A 15417-nucleotide genomic window follows, 5' to 3' on the forward strand; every position below is an offset into this window, starting at 1 on the left:
AGACGGGAAAATTGGAACACAAGGTTTCGCAAGAGTTAATGTTAAAAAAAATTATCCATGCATATCTTTTGAAAATTAAAAAGCTTTAACAAAAAAAAAAAAAAAAAAAAAAAGAAATGACAAGCAGAATACTTCCAGAAGATCCTGAAAATAAACTGATGAAAAGTGAAATTAGCAGAACCAGGAGAATATTGTATACAGTAACAACAACATTATATAATGATCATATGTGAATGACAGCTATTTTCAGCAATACAATGATCTAAGAAAATTTCATAGGACTTTTGATGAAAAATGTTATCTATCTCCAGAGGAAGAAATGATGGAATCTGAATGTAAATCAAGCATATTTTTTCTTGTTTTCCTTCACAACATGACTAACATGGAAATTTGTTTTGCATGATTGCAAATATATAATATATTCCAAGTTGCTTACCTTCTCAAAGAGGGAGGAGGGAAAGAAGAGGGAGAGAATTTGGAATTCAAAATTTTTAAATTAAATGTTAAAATTGTTTTCACATGTAATTGGAGGAAAATAAAATATATCTTTTAAATAAAAATAAATTCCAACAAGTGAATATAAGCTCTTCTTTTTAGCATTCAAAGTCCTTCACAGTGCCCCATTTTAACACATTACCTTGTAACACATTAATCTAGTCAAACTGGAGTTCTTAATGTTTCCCACACAAGACATTTTGTCTCAGGTCTTTATGACCTAGGCCTGTAACATACTTTCTTCAGGCCTCTGCATCTAAGAATCATTAGCTTCTTTAAAGTCAATCAACAAGCATTTATTAAGTACCAACCATGTGCCAGGCACTTTGCTAAACCCTGCAGATACTAAGAGAGGCAAAAACAAACATGCCAAAAAAAACCAAAACCCAAACAAACAAATCACTGTCATGCTCTAAAGGAGCTCTCAGTGATATTAGGGATACAACATTCAAACAATTATGCAGAAATAAGATATATACAGGATAAATTGGAGATAATCTCAGCTTTTCAAGGCTCAGTTCAAGTGCTGTTTTCTATTTGAAAGTTTTTTTTTTTTAATCTCTCCTCCTCTCCATCTCCCTCCTACTCCCCACCAGGCTAGTACCTTCCCCATAAAATTATTTTGTATTTGTCTCTATTTTGCATATGTCTATTTATGTATATATATAATATATATGTGTGTACATGCATGTTATCTCTGTTGGCTAAATTGTAAGCTCTTGGAGGACAAAGGACTGTTTCGTTTTTATATTTATGCCCCTAGGTCCTAGTGTATTGCCTAGCACTTAGTGGGTGCTTAATAAATGCTTGTTGGTTAATTGATTGATTGATTCCTTATGCTTCTGAAGAGTGAATGCCTAAAGAATAAAGAAAAACTTTTTTCTGTTTACTCCAAAGACAAGAGTACAAGGGAGAACTAAAGTTCCCATTGCAATAATAAAGTTAAACTTAGACCAGCCCTCTCATTCATAGATTACTGTGTCACAAATAGCCTATATTAAGAAATGCATCTGGATGACAACCAGAATACTAACTGAGAGAGGCACGGAAGGCAAGTCCTACAGCTATCTCAGGATGCATCTGTGCAGCTCTTCTCTGGGAATATCTCTGTATTGACTAAAGAGTATTCTTTATACCCATCTCCTATTGCTATTGTAACCATCTCCTGAGATACCAATACGCCATCCCCTTCTCTAAGACCTGAAGTCCTCATATTATTGCTCTGATTCTTTCTTTCCATCCCCATAGCTATGATCCTGATCTGAGGCCTCAACATCACAAGCCTAGTCAACTGGGACAGCCTCCTTCTGCCAAGTTACCAATTAAACAGATATTTGTTGATGGTTTACTAGTGGTTGCCAGGTGCTGTGGTAGGCCCTGAAATATTAGTACACATAAAAATTAATAAGCAAATAGAGAGTCTCCAGGACTATATTATTATCTATTGGAATTAGGATAGGGTTGTTTGGACCTGCGGGAAGAATTGAAGGGTGCCAGGGAAACCAGTGGTTGAAGATGAGGGAGCTCCATTTGGGCTTCAGGATATTCCAGTCAGTGGAAAATGCCCCATGTTAGGGGATTAGGTGTCTAGAAAGCAGAAGATTAGGGTGGGAGTAAGGTATAAAAGATGTAAAAAAAACTGTGAACTGGAGATATGCAGAAAAGCAAAAGATGGTCCTTACTCTATAGAAGCTCATGCCACAATGCAAAAATTATGGCCAAGCAAGATAGCTGGGTTAAACTAGAGATAATCAAAAGAGAGAAGACGATGACATGAAGGGGATCAGGAAAGGCATTTTCAGGTATCGTCTCCCTTGTTCTTAGAAGATGGGGTTTTTATTTGCAACTTGCTGTCCCACCCTTCAAAGTGTGCTCCTCAGAACTCTTCCCCAGCCCCCAGGATGAGGCCTGAGCTGGAGAGGGAGCCCATAAGGAAAGAAGGGATGGAAGGAAAGACAAGAGCAGGGCTTCTCCAACTACGCCCGCCCAGATGCTGCGGCCGGCTTATGGCAAATGGGCTGAGGGGCAGAGACAGAGTGTGAGTTTTTGTTTTTACTACAGTCAGGCCCTCCAACAGTCTGAGGGACAGTGAACTGGCCCCCTATTTAAAAAGTTTGAGGTCCACTGGACAAGAGGAAATCCGGATGGTCCTGAGTATTCTGATCTCTTCTCACCTCACCTGCACCCTAAGCCTGCACTTCTGATAGGTCTGATGGCCCCAGGTGTACACCATGGTGAAGCCTTGGAGTGGCCAGGTCTGGGCTGGTTTGGACCCAGGAGACCCTGCACTCCTCCATGTGAATCCCAGGGTGACCAAGTCTGGGCCCAGAAGACTCGATCCCTAGAATGATTACTTAGGGTGACCAGATCTGGGCCTGGTTTGGACCCCCCAGTAGGGTGACTATTTGGGGTGACCAGATCTGGGCCTGGTTTGGACCCCCACCCTAAGGTATTTGAGGTAGGCAGGTTCAGGCCTAGTTTGGACCCAGTGCCCTGGGGGATGGGGGTGATTATTTGGGAGCAACCTCTCCTGCTTGCTCCCATCCTCAGGGTGAAAAGTGACAAGTGCCCCCCAGCCCAGGGGAGTCCCAGGGGAGTCCCCGGGAATACCTGGCCTAAACCAGAATACTGCTGTTGTTGGGGAGTGGGGGTGGGTAATTAGGAAGGAGAGCAGGAGTCTCCCCCACCCCCCATGCAAGGCATGCTGGGAGCCAGCACTTCCTTCTCAGGCAGCCCTGGAGGAAAACCACAGGCTGACAGAGGCTGCTCCTGGGGCCCACGGTGGGACTAGGGCAGGCGAGGCTGGTCTGCCGGCTGGACTGGGATGGCGGAGCGCTCGGGCAGCGGTGCGGGCCTCCTGGCCAAGCAGATGCAGAAGAAGTTCAGCCGGGCCCAGGAGAAGGTAGGTGGGACTAGGCCTCCACGTCTGCCCTGAGGGGCGGGAAAGGAGGGGGGGAAGAGGGGTCCTCCAGGGGGCTCCTACACCCTGACCCTGACCCTTCACCTTCTGCTGTATTTCCTACGACATTTCACAGATTTAAGGGTAGAAGAGGCCTTCCCTTAACATCTCTTCCCCATAATTTTACCCATAAGGACCCTGAAGCCCCGGAGGGCAAATTTGCCCAAGGGGAAGGGGAACATCTCCTTAAGGTCCTTTTTTTTCTCCTCAAGATCCAATCCCCGAAGGGAGGAGGGAGTAAATGGAGCAGAAATAGAGTTCAAATACAGCTCCCATCCCCCACACAAATTCAAACTCAGGGCCTCAGACTCCCTGAACCATGTCCTTTCTGGTCCTTCCAGAAAGAGAAATCATCCAGGCTAAGGTTGTCGAAGCACTTTCCGGATACGCTCTCCTCTGATGAACAGATGATCCTAAGGGAGAAAGTGGGGGGGGGGGGGGAGGGAGAGGGGCGTAAATGTCCAGTGTTTCAGAGCTGGGAAAGACCTCAAGGGCGGTCTAGTCCAACTCTCCCATTTTTCAGGCGAGGGGACCATGCCCAGCGCAGAAGCTCTGGTAGATTTTTAGCTAGAAAGTGACAGCTGGTCAAAGTGTGGTCCGGGAAGCCCCAAACGCTCCTGAGTCCCTTTCAGGGTATCCTTGAGGTCATAGAAACACTAAAGTGCTTTCATTTCAATTGGGTTCTAAGTTGATGTATCTCTCCTACCCACACAAAAGCTCATCTTTATCATTTTTAAGATTGTAAAGAAAACCTGTACTGGATTACTTGCTGTCTAGAGGAGGGGAGTGGGGGGAAGGGAGGTTGAAAATTTTGGAACACAAGATTTTGCAAAGGTGAATGTTGACAGTTGTCTTTGCGTGTATTTTGAAAACAAAAGACTATTATTTAAAAAAAATTTTAAAGAAAGGAAAAAAAAACTCTAAAGGGTCCTGATTTCAGTTAGGGTAGATACTGATAGGTATGATCCACCTAGTTTTTAAGAATGTAAAAGGGCTCTAATTTCATTTAGGGTCAATATCAGTAGATATATGACCCACCTAAACAGAAACTCTTCTCCGTTATTTTTTAGAATATAAAGGAGACTTAATTCCCATTAGGGTCAGAATGGATAGGTGTGGCCACACCACTCCCAAAACAAAAGCTTTTAAGCACAAATACTTTTAAGAGTATAAAGGAGCCCTCATTTTAAATGAAATCAATATCAACAGATGAGTCTACCTAAACAAAACTCTTCTGAATCATTAAGAGTGTAAAAGGCGCTTAATTTCATTTGGTGTCAATATCAGTAGCTATGACCCACCTAAACTTTTCAATTAATTTTTTAGAGTAAAGCGGTCCTAATTAATTGGGATCGACATTGACAGGGATGACCAACACCACTCCCAAAACAGAAGCTGTTCCCAACTACTTTTAAGAGTATATGAAGGGGCCCTCGTTTTAAATGAAGTAATTAAATGATGGGTCTACCTAAACAAAACTCTTAATCATTAAGAATGTAAAAGATCTTAATTTTAAGTAGTGAGAGTATCAATAGATATGATCCACTTAAACAGAAGCTCTTTCACAAAGGAGTCTGGAGATCAAAAAGGTTGAGAAATGATGCTCTAGTCCATCTCCCTCATATTACAAAAGAAGAAACTGACAATCAGAAGAGTCTCATTTCAAATCACACCCCTCCCCGCCTCTGCCTCAGTCTGCAGGAGGATTCAGTGAGACCTTTGCAAGGAAGGGGGTAGTGAAGTAGATGGAGAGCTTAGAACAGAAGCTCCCCCAAATAACCATTCGGTCTAATTATGCTTAGACGGGCACCCAGAAAATAAGTCAGCAAGTTAGCAGTGGGCATGTTCCTGATGCAGCTGGCAGCCCCTCCCTGTGCCCTTCTTATGACATGAGAAGTTCCGGGATGAGGAAAGAAAATAGCACCTCTTCCTAGGTGGTGGGTCAAATCATCTAGTTTCCATCTGTTTGCATAAGCAATTTGTTATTCAAATGCCTTTTGCATTGGTTTGTAAAAGGTCATTTAACCTCTTTCGTGACTTTAAACACTTCTTGGAATAAAAAAGACCTGGATTCAAATACTACTTCTGATATTACTATGTGATGTTGGGCAAGTTTCTTTCAGCTCAAAATCTATGATCTGCAGATTATGGCCTCTTGATTTTTTTTCTTTGTTCCTTTGTCTCATCTAAATATCACAGAAGATAAAGCAGTTGAGATTAGGGGTGGGTGACTGGAGTTATGCTTTAATGTGTTAGAGTGGTTCTGGTCTAGTGGTTCTTAAAGGGCTTGTGTAGTCCAAGGGAGAGCAGATTCATTCTTGGAAAATCATTAGATGTTTTAGAAAATCACTTCTGGTAGCTTACTCTTAATGATTAAAAAGAGCTTTTGTTTGCATAAACTCATCTGTTAATATTTACCTCATTTAAAATAAGGGCCCTTTCTACTGTTAAAAAGGCTTTGGGATGTTCAGGCTGGTTATCTCACATTTTCTTTGACCCTGCTTTAACAATCCTATCAGCCCTTTCCATTGAGAGCAAGCTCAGATACAGAAAGGTGGGATTTGTGTCTGCCTGAAGTGGGTCAGGGGGCAGGATGTGGGCTGGGAGGCTGTACCTGACAGATCTCAGATTCTATGTCTGTCAACAAACATTAAATGCTTACTGTATACCAGGCACTGTGCTAAACATTGAGCTACAAAGAGCCTGGGATTTCTTTGGCATAGGGCTGCAATTCCCAAAGGGTCATCCAAGGATTCTCAGATTCTTTCAGGGGTAATTGAGGTCAAAACTAGTTTCATAATACTAAGATGTTATGTGTATTACCCACATAAAAAAAATCTTCTTGAGGTCTTTAATAATTTTAAGAATAAAAAAGAGAGTTTTAAGACCAAAAACAACTGCTGGCATCCCAGATGAGGAAGTCCCTCCACCTATGCAGGTCAGCATCTTCTCTGCAATTTAGTTTCAGAGAGTTGCCTAGAACAGAGCTTCTTAAACTTTTACTGATAATAAATCAGTTTCACTACTCCCAGTCAGTTACAGAACCAGATCTTGACCCCCACTTTAAGAAACTTTGGCCTAGAGCAGTGGTGTCCAACCCAGGGGAGGCTCACTAAACTCTGTGTATATAAGAATCCTTTCAGGCTACATGTTGACTTACAAAACTGTATTAGCTAGGTTTTTTTGTATTTTATGTTGGGGGGAGGGAGCTGATAGATAAATGTGAGTTAATGTCATTCCTTTCCAAGCTTTGTCTGAGAAGGGGAGAAGGACCTGACTTTCTGTTAGAGGTATGAGAAGGAAGAGGCTTTACCACCTACCTCTCCTGCAGAAGGCCAGACACCAAACTGTCACTTGAAGGTGATTTCCTGTGCTCAGCTCTTTATTCTACTAGGGTGGAGCAAGACTTCTTTTATTTATTTATTTAATAAAGCTTAATTACATTCAAAAAACAACGCACAAAAAAATTTACATTTGTTTTTAGATTTTTGAATTCTAGGTTCTCTCTCTCATCCCCACCCACAATTAAGAAATCACATGTAAAGTTAAACAAAACACTAATATAGTCAAGTTATAAAAGAAAATATAGATCTCTTAGCCTAATGAAAATAAAAACCCTGAAGAAAAATTAACTTTTTAAAAAAGAAAATGCTTCAATCTGTATTCAGACGCAGTTTCTTCTCTCGGTATGAAAAGGTTTTTTCCTTGTAAATTCTTCTGAATAGTTGTGTGTGGTTGTATTACTGAGTCCCAAAGTGGCTTACAGCTGGTCATCCCAGAACATTGCTGTTACTTTGTATTCGGTACATTTCACTTTGCTTGAGTTCATGGAAGACTTTCCAGGTTGGTTTCTTTCTTTCTTTCTTTATTTTTCTGAGAGTATCCTAGAGCAGGACTTGAACTTTTTCCTTTCTCAATCCCTTTTCACCCAAGGAATTTTTACACCATCTCAGGTATGTAGATATGTAAAATATGGATACAATTCAAATATTCACTGATAATAAATCATAATTTCATGTGACCCTTTGGGGGTTGTAATCCACAGTTTAAGAAGCTTTGGGATAGAGTATGCATGGGGCATACTTAAGACACAAATATGGCAGGAGGAGAGGGGCAAGATTTTCCTCCCCCTTCCTGGGAATCTGCAGTTTCCTAAATTTTGAAAGGTGTCTTTTTGAGGGGGTTTCCAGTTTTATCTCCAGGGGTGTTTGGATATCATATAGTAAAGGCATCTTTCTCAAGAAGCCAGCCTGAATCTGCTGGGGAGAAGCCCATCTCCCTTGCCTTTCTCCTTGGCCTCTTATGACTTTCCCTATATTTTCCTTGATCAGCATTCTTATATTTACCATAATTTGTCTCAAAAAAAGAGAGAAGCCATTTAGTTTTTTGTTCCTCTTCTATCCTTTGAAAGAAATCCCCTTGGCCTGATGTGAACCAAAGCTAATCTTTAAGTGTCTGTCCTGATTTCAAGAAGAAAAGCTGAGATCCTTGGGTCCACATAATTCAAAGAAATCTTTTTTCTAAAATTAAATGTTTTAATAGAAACAATTAAACATCAATATAAACAACCACACTTGCTTAATAAGTATTTACATTTTTTAATTTATTAATTTCAGTGGTCCAAGCACCATCAAACATTTTCAGTTTCTCCTTTTCAATCCCCATCAGGATTCCCTGTCCAATCTCATTCGTGGCTCAGAGGATCAGAATTCATGTCTAGTCCATAATCTTCCTTGGCCCAGGACAAAGAGTAAGCTGCCTTTCTACTCCTGGGCTTGGAACTTTGTCTCATAATTAGGCTGGGCCAAAGAGGCCTTGATTTATGAGGGATGTAGGGAGGGAACCTTTTCTCCTGTCTCCAGGTTCAGAGATGGGCCCCAGCTCTAGCAGAGGAAGAGAAGGGTGGAGTTAGGGGAAGGAAGTCTGCCACACCTCTCACTTCACCGAAGGGTTTTGACACATTGTGTTGGAGGAAGTGTATGATATGTTGGGTGAGAGAAGCCGAGGAAGTCCTAGACTCAGAACTGTATGGCAGTCTAGTTGCAGCACATAACAAACACAAAGACAGAAAGACAAGGTCAGGAGGAAGTGAAAATTCTGATAAAAGAACCAAAAATTCAGGTTTGAAAGCCTGTAATAAAGCTCAGATCATAGGAAGAATTGTAGAGATAACTTACATTTCATGATGCTAAATCCATGTAAGTTCGTTATTTCACAAACATCCTTTGAGATACATAATATATTACCCCCATTTCACAGATGATGAAAAGAAAACTTAGGGAAATTGATTTGTCTTAGACAGGACTTCAGCCTGGTTATTCTTCAGGTCGAGGTCTTTCTCCACCATTGGTACTCAAAAAGCATGGAGTAAGTGTCTCAAGAGTAGACAAGTGCCATACTATCACATCTGAAAGCATGTTCAAAGTGGACTAACATTTACAATGCATAACTGATTCTAAAATGCTTTCCAATTTCAGGACAGGATTATCTATAATAATACAAATTAGGAAGCAAACCTAAAGGTTCACAATAGGGGAATGTCTAATTATGATACATTAGTGTAATGGAATTTTTATTGCTACTCATTTGTTTCAGTCATGTCCAATTTTGAACTCACAAAAATGAGACTTCCTGATTCCAGATCTGGCGTTCTATCTATTGCAACACCTAGCTGCCCCGTGTAATGAAATAATATGATGCAATTAAGATCAGCAAATAGGGGAAATACAAAGAAATTTGAGAAGACCTTTATGAAAATACTAAGGGGGGGAGATGTGGAGGGGAACAGAATCCATAGACTAAAGTACACACTAACTACAGTTCTAGGAGAATAATAAATGGAATGAGGAGTTCCTGATAAGGACTTAGAGCAAGGATTTTTAAACCTTTTTTGTTGACATGGATTCTATTGGCAATTTGGCAAAATCCATGGATCCCTTATTAGAAAAATGCTTGTAAATAACAGAAGAAAATTTAAATTTAAATTAGAGGTTAGTGAAATTGAGATACAATTTTTTTCCCCATCTAAGTACACAAATATCACTCCATCTTAAATTTATCCATGGTTATATTAACTCATAGATTGAGGACCCCTGAGTTTGAGGAGTGACTTCTGACACTTCATTCATATTAATTAAAGTGCAAATAATTACTAAGCCATTTGTTACTCTTATAGACCTTCAATTAAAAAAAAACAAAAAACATTAAAAACAATTTTTTCCTGCACAACAATCCTGTGAAATATGGTAGTGTAAATCCTGTTGTCATTCAACTTGACATACATTAATTAAGCATTTGCAGTTTGCAAGGCCTTGTGCTAGGTGTGGGCACAGGGAGTAGAGGTGGAAAATAACACAATTGCTTCCCTCAAAAAGGGAAGAAAAGGCAAATACACAAATAAAGATGCTAATTATGACTGGAGTAATGGGCAAAGTGCACTAAGAAATGTGAGGGTGTTATTTGATCACCTGAGCAATGTGGTGAAGTGAAAAGAAAACTGAATGATAAAAGAAAAAAGAAAGTTAGAGGACTTGGATTCAGGTGACGACAATCATTCATATCTTTGGTCCTATAATACTTTAATAACATATACGTAGGTCCTTCTTATATATAATACATTTGAATATCTAGGATCCTCACTACTATCCTGTGAATTAGGGAGGGTTAGAAAGTATCTCCTTATGCAAATGAGGGACCTGGATGTCAAGAAGAGTAAGTTAAGAAGAGTGTCAGTTCTAGGTCTTCCAGGTACAAATGCACTGGGGCATCCTCTCCACCCCCCATTCTAGTGCAATAGAAAGATTTCATAGAGATGGATGGCATAAGAGAAGAATGATGGCAGATGAAGATATAGAGGGAATATACTTCAGGAATAAGGGAGTATAGATGGCCACAGGTAAAAGAGTGAGTGGGACTGGAGAGTCCAGAGAGTAGACAGAACCGGAGTGTGGAGAAAGACTGGAAAGGTGGGTTGGGACCAGATTGTGGGAGGCCTTAAAGCCTGAGGCGTTTGTATTTAGAGAGAGGATTGTACAGGAGAATACCGGGGTCAGGCTTACACTTTAGGAAGGCGGTTTTGCCTAATGTGTGATGTAGTAAATTAGAGAGGAGAGAGTGAATCAGAGGTGCTAGAGAAGATATCCATCAGGAAATTAGAGAATCATTTGCTTAGAAGGGATCTTTGGAGTTTTAGGAACAGACTCCAAGTAAGAGCTGCCAGGAATGAGTTTGGGGGGAAACCGACAGGTGAAAGAACCCAGTAGTGGCCAACCTGGGAGGAGAAAGACTGGCCAGAACAGCTGTCACCGGCCCGAGGCGGATATCAGATTGGAGGCTCCGGTCAACAATGCAAAAAAAGTTAGTCAGGAAGACTGAGAAATGAAGAGGATTCTGGGATGATAGCAGATTGTCAGAAAGCTTTCCACTCTCCAAATTTCCATCTTTTTAGATGCAACATTGTCTGAGACCAGCAGAAATAAACCTGGGATAAAGCAGTTGTCCTCCTAAAACACCTAGAGGAGACCCGGGCTGCCCGGCTAAGTGAAGTGCAAACACCTCCGGCCAACTAGAATCAACTGACAACTAGCCCTGAGGGCAGCTTTGGGAACTTCTGTTTTACTGATTGAGTGTGTGGGGGCGGGGTGCTGAGTAGGAGACCTTCCACTGTCTCCGGGGCTGACCAGAGACTAGGCTTCGGGGGAAGGAGCTAGCACACCTGGTGAGTACCGGAGCCAAGGGCAGGCCCTAGTAGCTGTGAGCACTGGCAGGAGGGCAGAGTCCCGGGTGTCAGTCCCAGGGCAGAGAAGACAGCTGCAGTTTGTAAGCCTTTGGGGAGAGGAAGGGAACCAGAGCATTTGTAGGACTGGGTGGCTGGGGCAGCCATAGCTTAGGAGTGTAGAGGAGAATTCAAGGTTGGAACCTGAGATAAACCTCAGAAAATAACAGAAAGAAGAATGTGGGACTGGGGGTATCCTTCCCTGTATCTCAGGACTACAACTTGATTCACTAATAGCTGCTAAAAATCAAAATAAAACAGAAAATAGAATAAGCAAAGGAAAAAGAACCCAACCACAGATAGTTACTATAGAAATAGAGAAGATCTGAGTTCATACTCAGAGGAAGAAAATGAAGCTTAAAAAAAAAGCCACTCTTTTTTTTAATAAGAAATGGTAAATGGTTCCAACCACAAAAAAGTTGTTGGAAGAACTTAAAAAGGATTTTAAAAATCAAATAAGAGAATTAGTGAAAAAAAATAAAAAATAATAAAAGCAATCCAAGAATATTATGAAAAGAAAGTCAAAAATAGAGAATGAAAAATTTGAGAAAATAATTCCTCGAAAACTAGAATTGAGCAAAGGGAAGCTATTGACATTTTAAGATACAGATAAATCATAACGATAAAATCAAAAGAATGAAAAAATAGAAGAAAAAGTAAAACATCTCATCAGAAAAACAATTGATCTGCAGGGCAGATTGAGGAGACGTAACATAAGAATAGTTGAACTACCTGAAAATTATCATTTAAAAAAAATCTTGCTACAATATTGTAAGAAATTATCAAAGAAAATTGCCCTGAAATTCTAAAACAAAAAAATAACACAGAAATGGAAAAAAATTGAAAGAGGCCCCAGATGGAAATTTATGGGAATATTTCCTTTGCACTATGGATTGGTTGTAACCCTGGGTTACAACCAAGGGTAACTTAATCTACAGAGTTAAATATAATCCTGAATGGGGGGAAATGTATATTTAATGGATTGAAAGATTTTCAGATTTTTGTGAAAAAATCCCCAGAATTTAAGGGGAAAATTGAACATATAACATCCAGGAGAAATATAAATTAAGTATTAAAGACCAATTATAGGTCTTAATAATAAACTCAATAAGGTCAAATTATTTTCTTTATATATGTGGAAATATTAGCAGTACTCAGGATTTTTGTCATAATTTGGATAGTTTGAAAGAAAAGCTTGGACTGAACTAATTATGATGGGGTAATTCTAAAAAATTAAATTGTAGAGAGAGAAAAAGAAGTAATTAATCTCATACAAATGAAGCATAAAAAGAAAAATTGATACAGAAGTATCAGAAGTAGCTAGTAGAGGAAGAACAGGTAGTTCTGGAACATTACTCATCAGGAATGTATTAAAGAAGGAACAATGTGTGTGTGTGTGTGTGTGTGTGTGTGTGTGTGTGTGTAGGTATAATTAAATTTAAAGAGAAATGAGGACAAGAGATAAGATTAGATGAAAGGATAAAGGAGGGACTTTTTAGAGGGGTGGGTAGGTTAAGGAATAGGGCAAGATAATGAGTAGAAGTAAAGCAGAAGAGTGAGGGGGGATGGGGGAAAGAGTGAGAAGAATAGTGAGGAAAAAGAGGAAGGAGGAAAATATATATAAGTAATTGTAGCTTAGAATGTAAATGGAATGAATTTATCTATGAAACAGAAACAGATAGCATATTAAAATTTTGAATTCAACAATATGTTGCTTTCCAGAAGCATTATACAAGAAAGAGATACATACAAAGAAAATACAAGGCAGGAGTAAAATTTATTATGTAAAAAAAGAAGGGATAATAATCATAATCCCAGACATAAAGTTAAAATAGATTAATCAAAAATGAGAAATAGAGAATATTCTTTTAGGTCATTTAAAATACCTGAACATATACTACCAAGACAGACCCACAACATGAACATAAAACACTTTTTATACAAATAAATTAAAATATCTTTTCCTTTTTTTTTTTATTTTGAAAATTGATCAGTTGATCAATGGAATAGGTTAGGTTCACAGGGCAAATAGTTAATGACTATAGTAATCTAGTGTTTGACAAATCCAAAGGCCCCAGCTTTTGGGATAAGAATTCACTATTTGACAAAAACTGCTGGGAAAATTGATAAATTCTCCAATTGATAAATGGTCAAAGGATATGAACAGACAATTTTCAGATGAAGAAATTGAAACTATTTATAACCACATGAAAAGATGCTCCAAATCATTATTGATCAGAGAAATGCAAATTAAGACAACTCTGAGATACCACTACACACCTGTCAGATTGACCAAAATGACAGAAAAAGATAATGATGAATGTTGCAGGGGATGTGAGAAAACTGGGACACTGATGCATTGTTGGTGGAGTTGTGAAAGAATCCAGCCATTCTGGAGAGCAATCTGGAATTATGCCCAAAAGTTGTCAAACTGTCTATACCCTTTGATCCAGCAGTGCTACTACTGGGCTTATATCCCAAAGAGATCTTAAAGGAGGGAAAGGGACCTGTGTGTGCAAGAATGTTTGTGGCAGTCCTCTTTGTGGTGGCAAGAAACTGGAAACAAGAGTGGATGCCTATCAATAGAAGAATAGCTGAATAAATTGTGGCATATGAATGTTATGGAATATTATTGTTCTGTAAGAAATGACCAATAAGATGATTTCAGAAAGGCCTGGAGAGACTTACATGAACTGATGCTGAGTGAAATGAGCAGGACCAGAAGGACATCATACACAGAAACAACAATACTGTATGAGGATCAGTTCTGATAGATGTGGCTCTCTTCAACAATGAGATGATTCAAACCAGTTCCAATTGTTCAGTGATGAAGAGAGCCATCTGTACCCTGAGAGAGAGGACTATGGGAATTGAATGTAGGCCACAACATAGCATTTTCATCCTTTTCGTTGTGCTTGCTTGTGGTCATCATCTTCTTCTTCTTCCAGGTTTGATTTGATTTTACAATAATTGCATAAATATGTATGCATATATTAGTTTTAACATATTTTTCTACCATGTTTAACATATATTGGACTACTTGCCATCTAGGGGAGGGCATGGGGGAAGAGAGGAAAAACTGGATCAGAAAGTTTTGCAATTGTCCCCGAATATGTTTTGTTAATAAAAAGCTATAATTTAAAAAAAAAATGAGAAAGAAAACAAAATGCAAACCAAGAACAAAAGTGAAACTACTATGTTGTGATCCACACTAATTCCCCTCAGTCCTCTCACAAGGCCATTAGAACAAAAGACTTATTTATACAAGGATAACAGCACAGTGAAGAAAAGCAAACTTGACAGACATAAGAAGCATCATCAAAGCAACAACCAACCCTATCTCTACAGGACCATGATGGAGCACTGTGCCCATTCTTCTGACAAAGGAAGATAGAACTATCTTTGAGATTATCCAGTTTGCAATTGTGTCCAGGCTTCTTTAAAAGGATTGAAGTGAAGGATTCAAGATAGAGAAGGAGACATACATTTTTAGTCACAGTCACTGTGTAGAAATGTTTTAGAACTAGTCTTATTTGTTACAAGAGCCTTTTCTCCCAAGTCCTCAGATGATTTCAGAGGGGGTGGGGGAGTTAGAGGCTTATCAATAGTGATGTCAAAGGGAAAATAGGTGCACAATTTTAAAAATCTAAAAATTAAAAATAGTGAGGCCAAAAAAAAAAAAAAAAAGACCACTGAAATGTTTCTAAAAATGTGCAGAAGAAAACAGGAAGTTGAGAAGAAAGCAAAAAAACAGGACAATTTTGAAAATAGTATTTGAAATTTGTTATATGCTTTGAAAAGAAAAGCAAATTACATGAAATAGAGATTTATAATTTCACGTAGAATTCTCTGTCTTCTGTGTGTATAGACATGCTTTTTTGGTGTCTAAATTAAAAAAATAAAATTTGAAAGAAAAAATGATAACCTCAGGGAAAACATGTTTAATAAAATTAAGGAAGAGATAGAAGTCAGATTGTAAGGGTCTAGGCAATGAGGAAGAGGAAGCACAGAATATAGACTACTCATTTTACAGCTTTAGCAGTAAGGGGGGGAGATCCCTTAGACATAATAGGGCCAACAAAAGGCTTTTTTTTTTTGATGATAGAGAAGCTCTGAATCTATTTGTAGAGCAAAGAGGAAGAGCCAATAAAAAGGAAGGCGGTCAAGAGGCATGAGAATGTAGAAGTGG

At 39.2% G+C, this 15417-nt stretch overlaps 1 protein-coding gene across 2 annotated transcripts in view; it reads left to right on the forward strand.

Moving 5' to 3' along the window:
• Positions 1-3075: 3075 nt before the first annotated feature.
• Positions 3076-15417, forward strand: part of BIN2 (bridging integrator 2) — a 48342-nt gene continuing 36000 nt past the window's right edge. Inside the window, exon 1 of one of the 2 annotated variants that reach the window (XM_074270360.1) lies at positions 3076-3397. In XM_074270360.1, coding sequence (XP_074126461.1) covers positions 3320-3397 — 78 coding nt within the window. In that variant the 5' untranslated portion in view covers positions 3076-3319. The remainder of the gene's footprint in view (positions 3398-15417) is intronic. The other variant, XM_074270361.1, reaches the window with a different exon arrangement.

Source organism: Sminthopsis crassicaudata, chromosome 5 (assembly GCF_048593235.1).
Source record: "Sminthopsis crassicaudata isolate SCR6 chromosome 5, ASM4859323v1, whole genome shotgun sequence".
NCBI classification, from domain to species: Eukaryota; Metazoa; Chordata; class Mammalia; order Dasyuromorphia; family Dasyuridae; genus Sminthopsis; species Sminthopsis crassicaudata.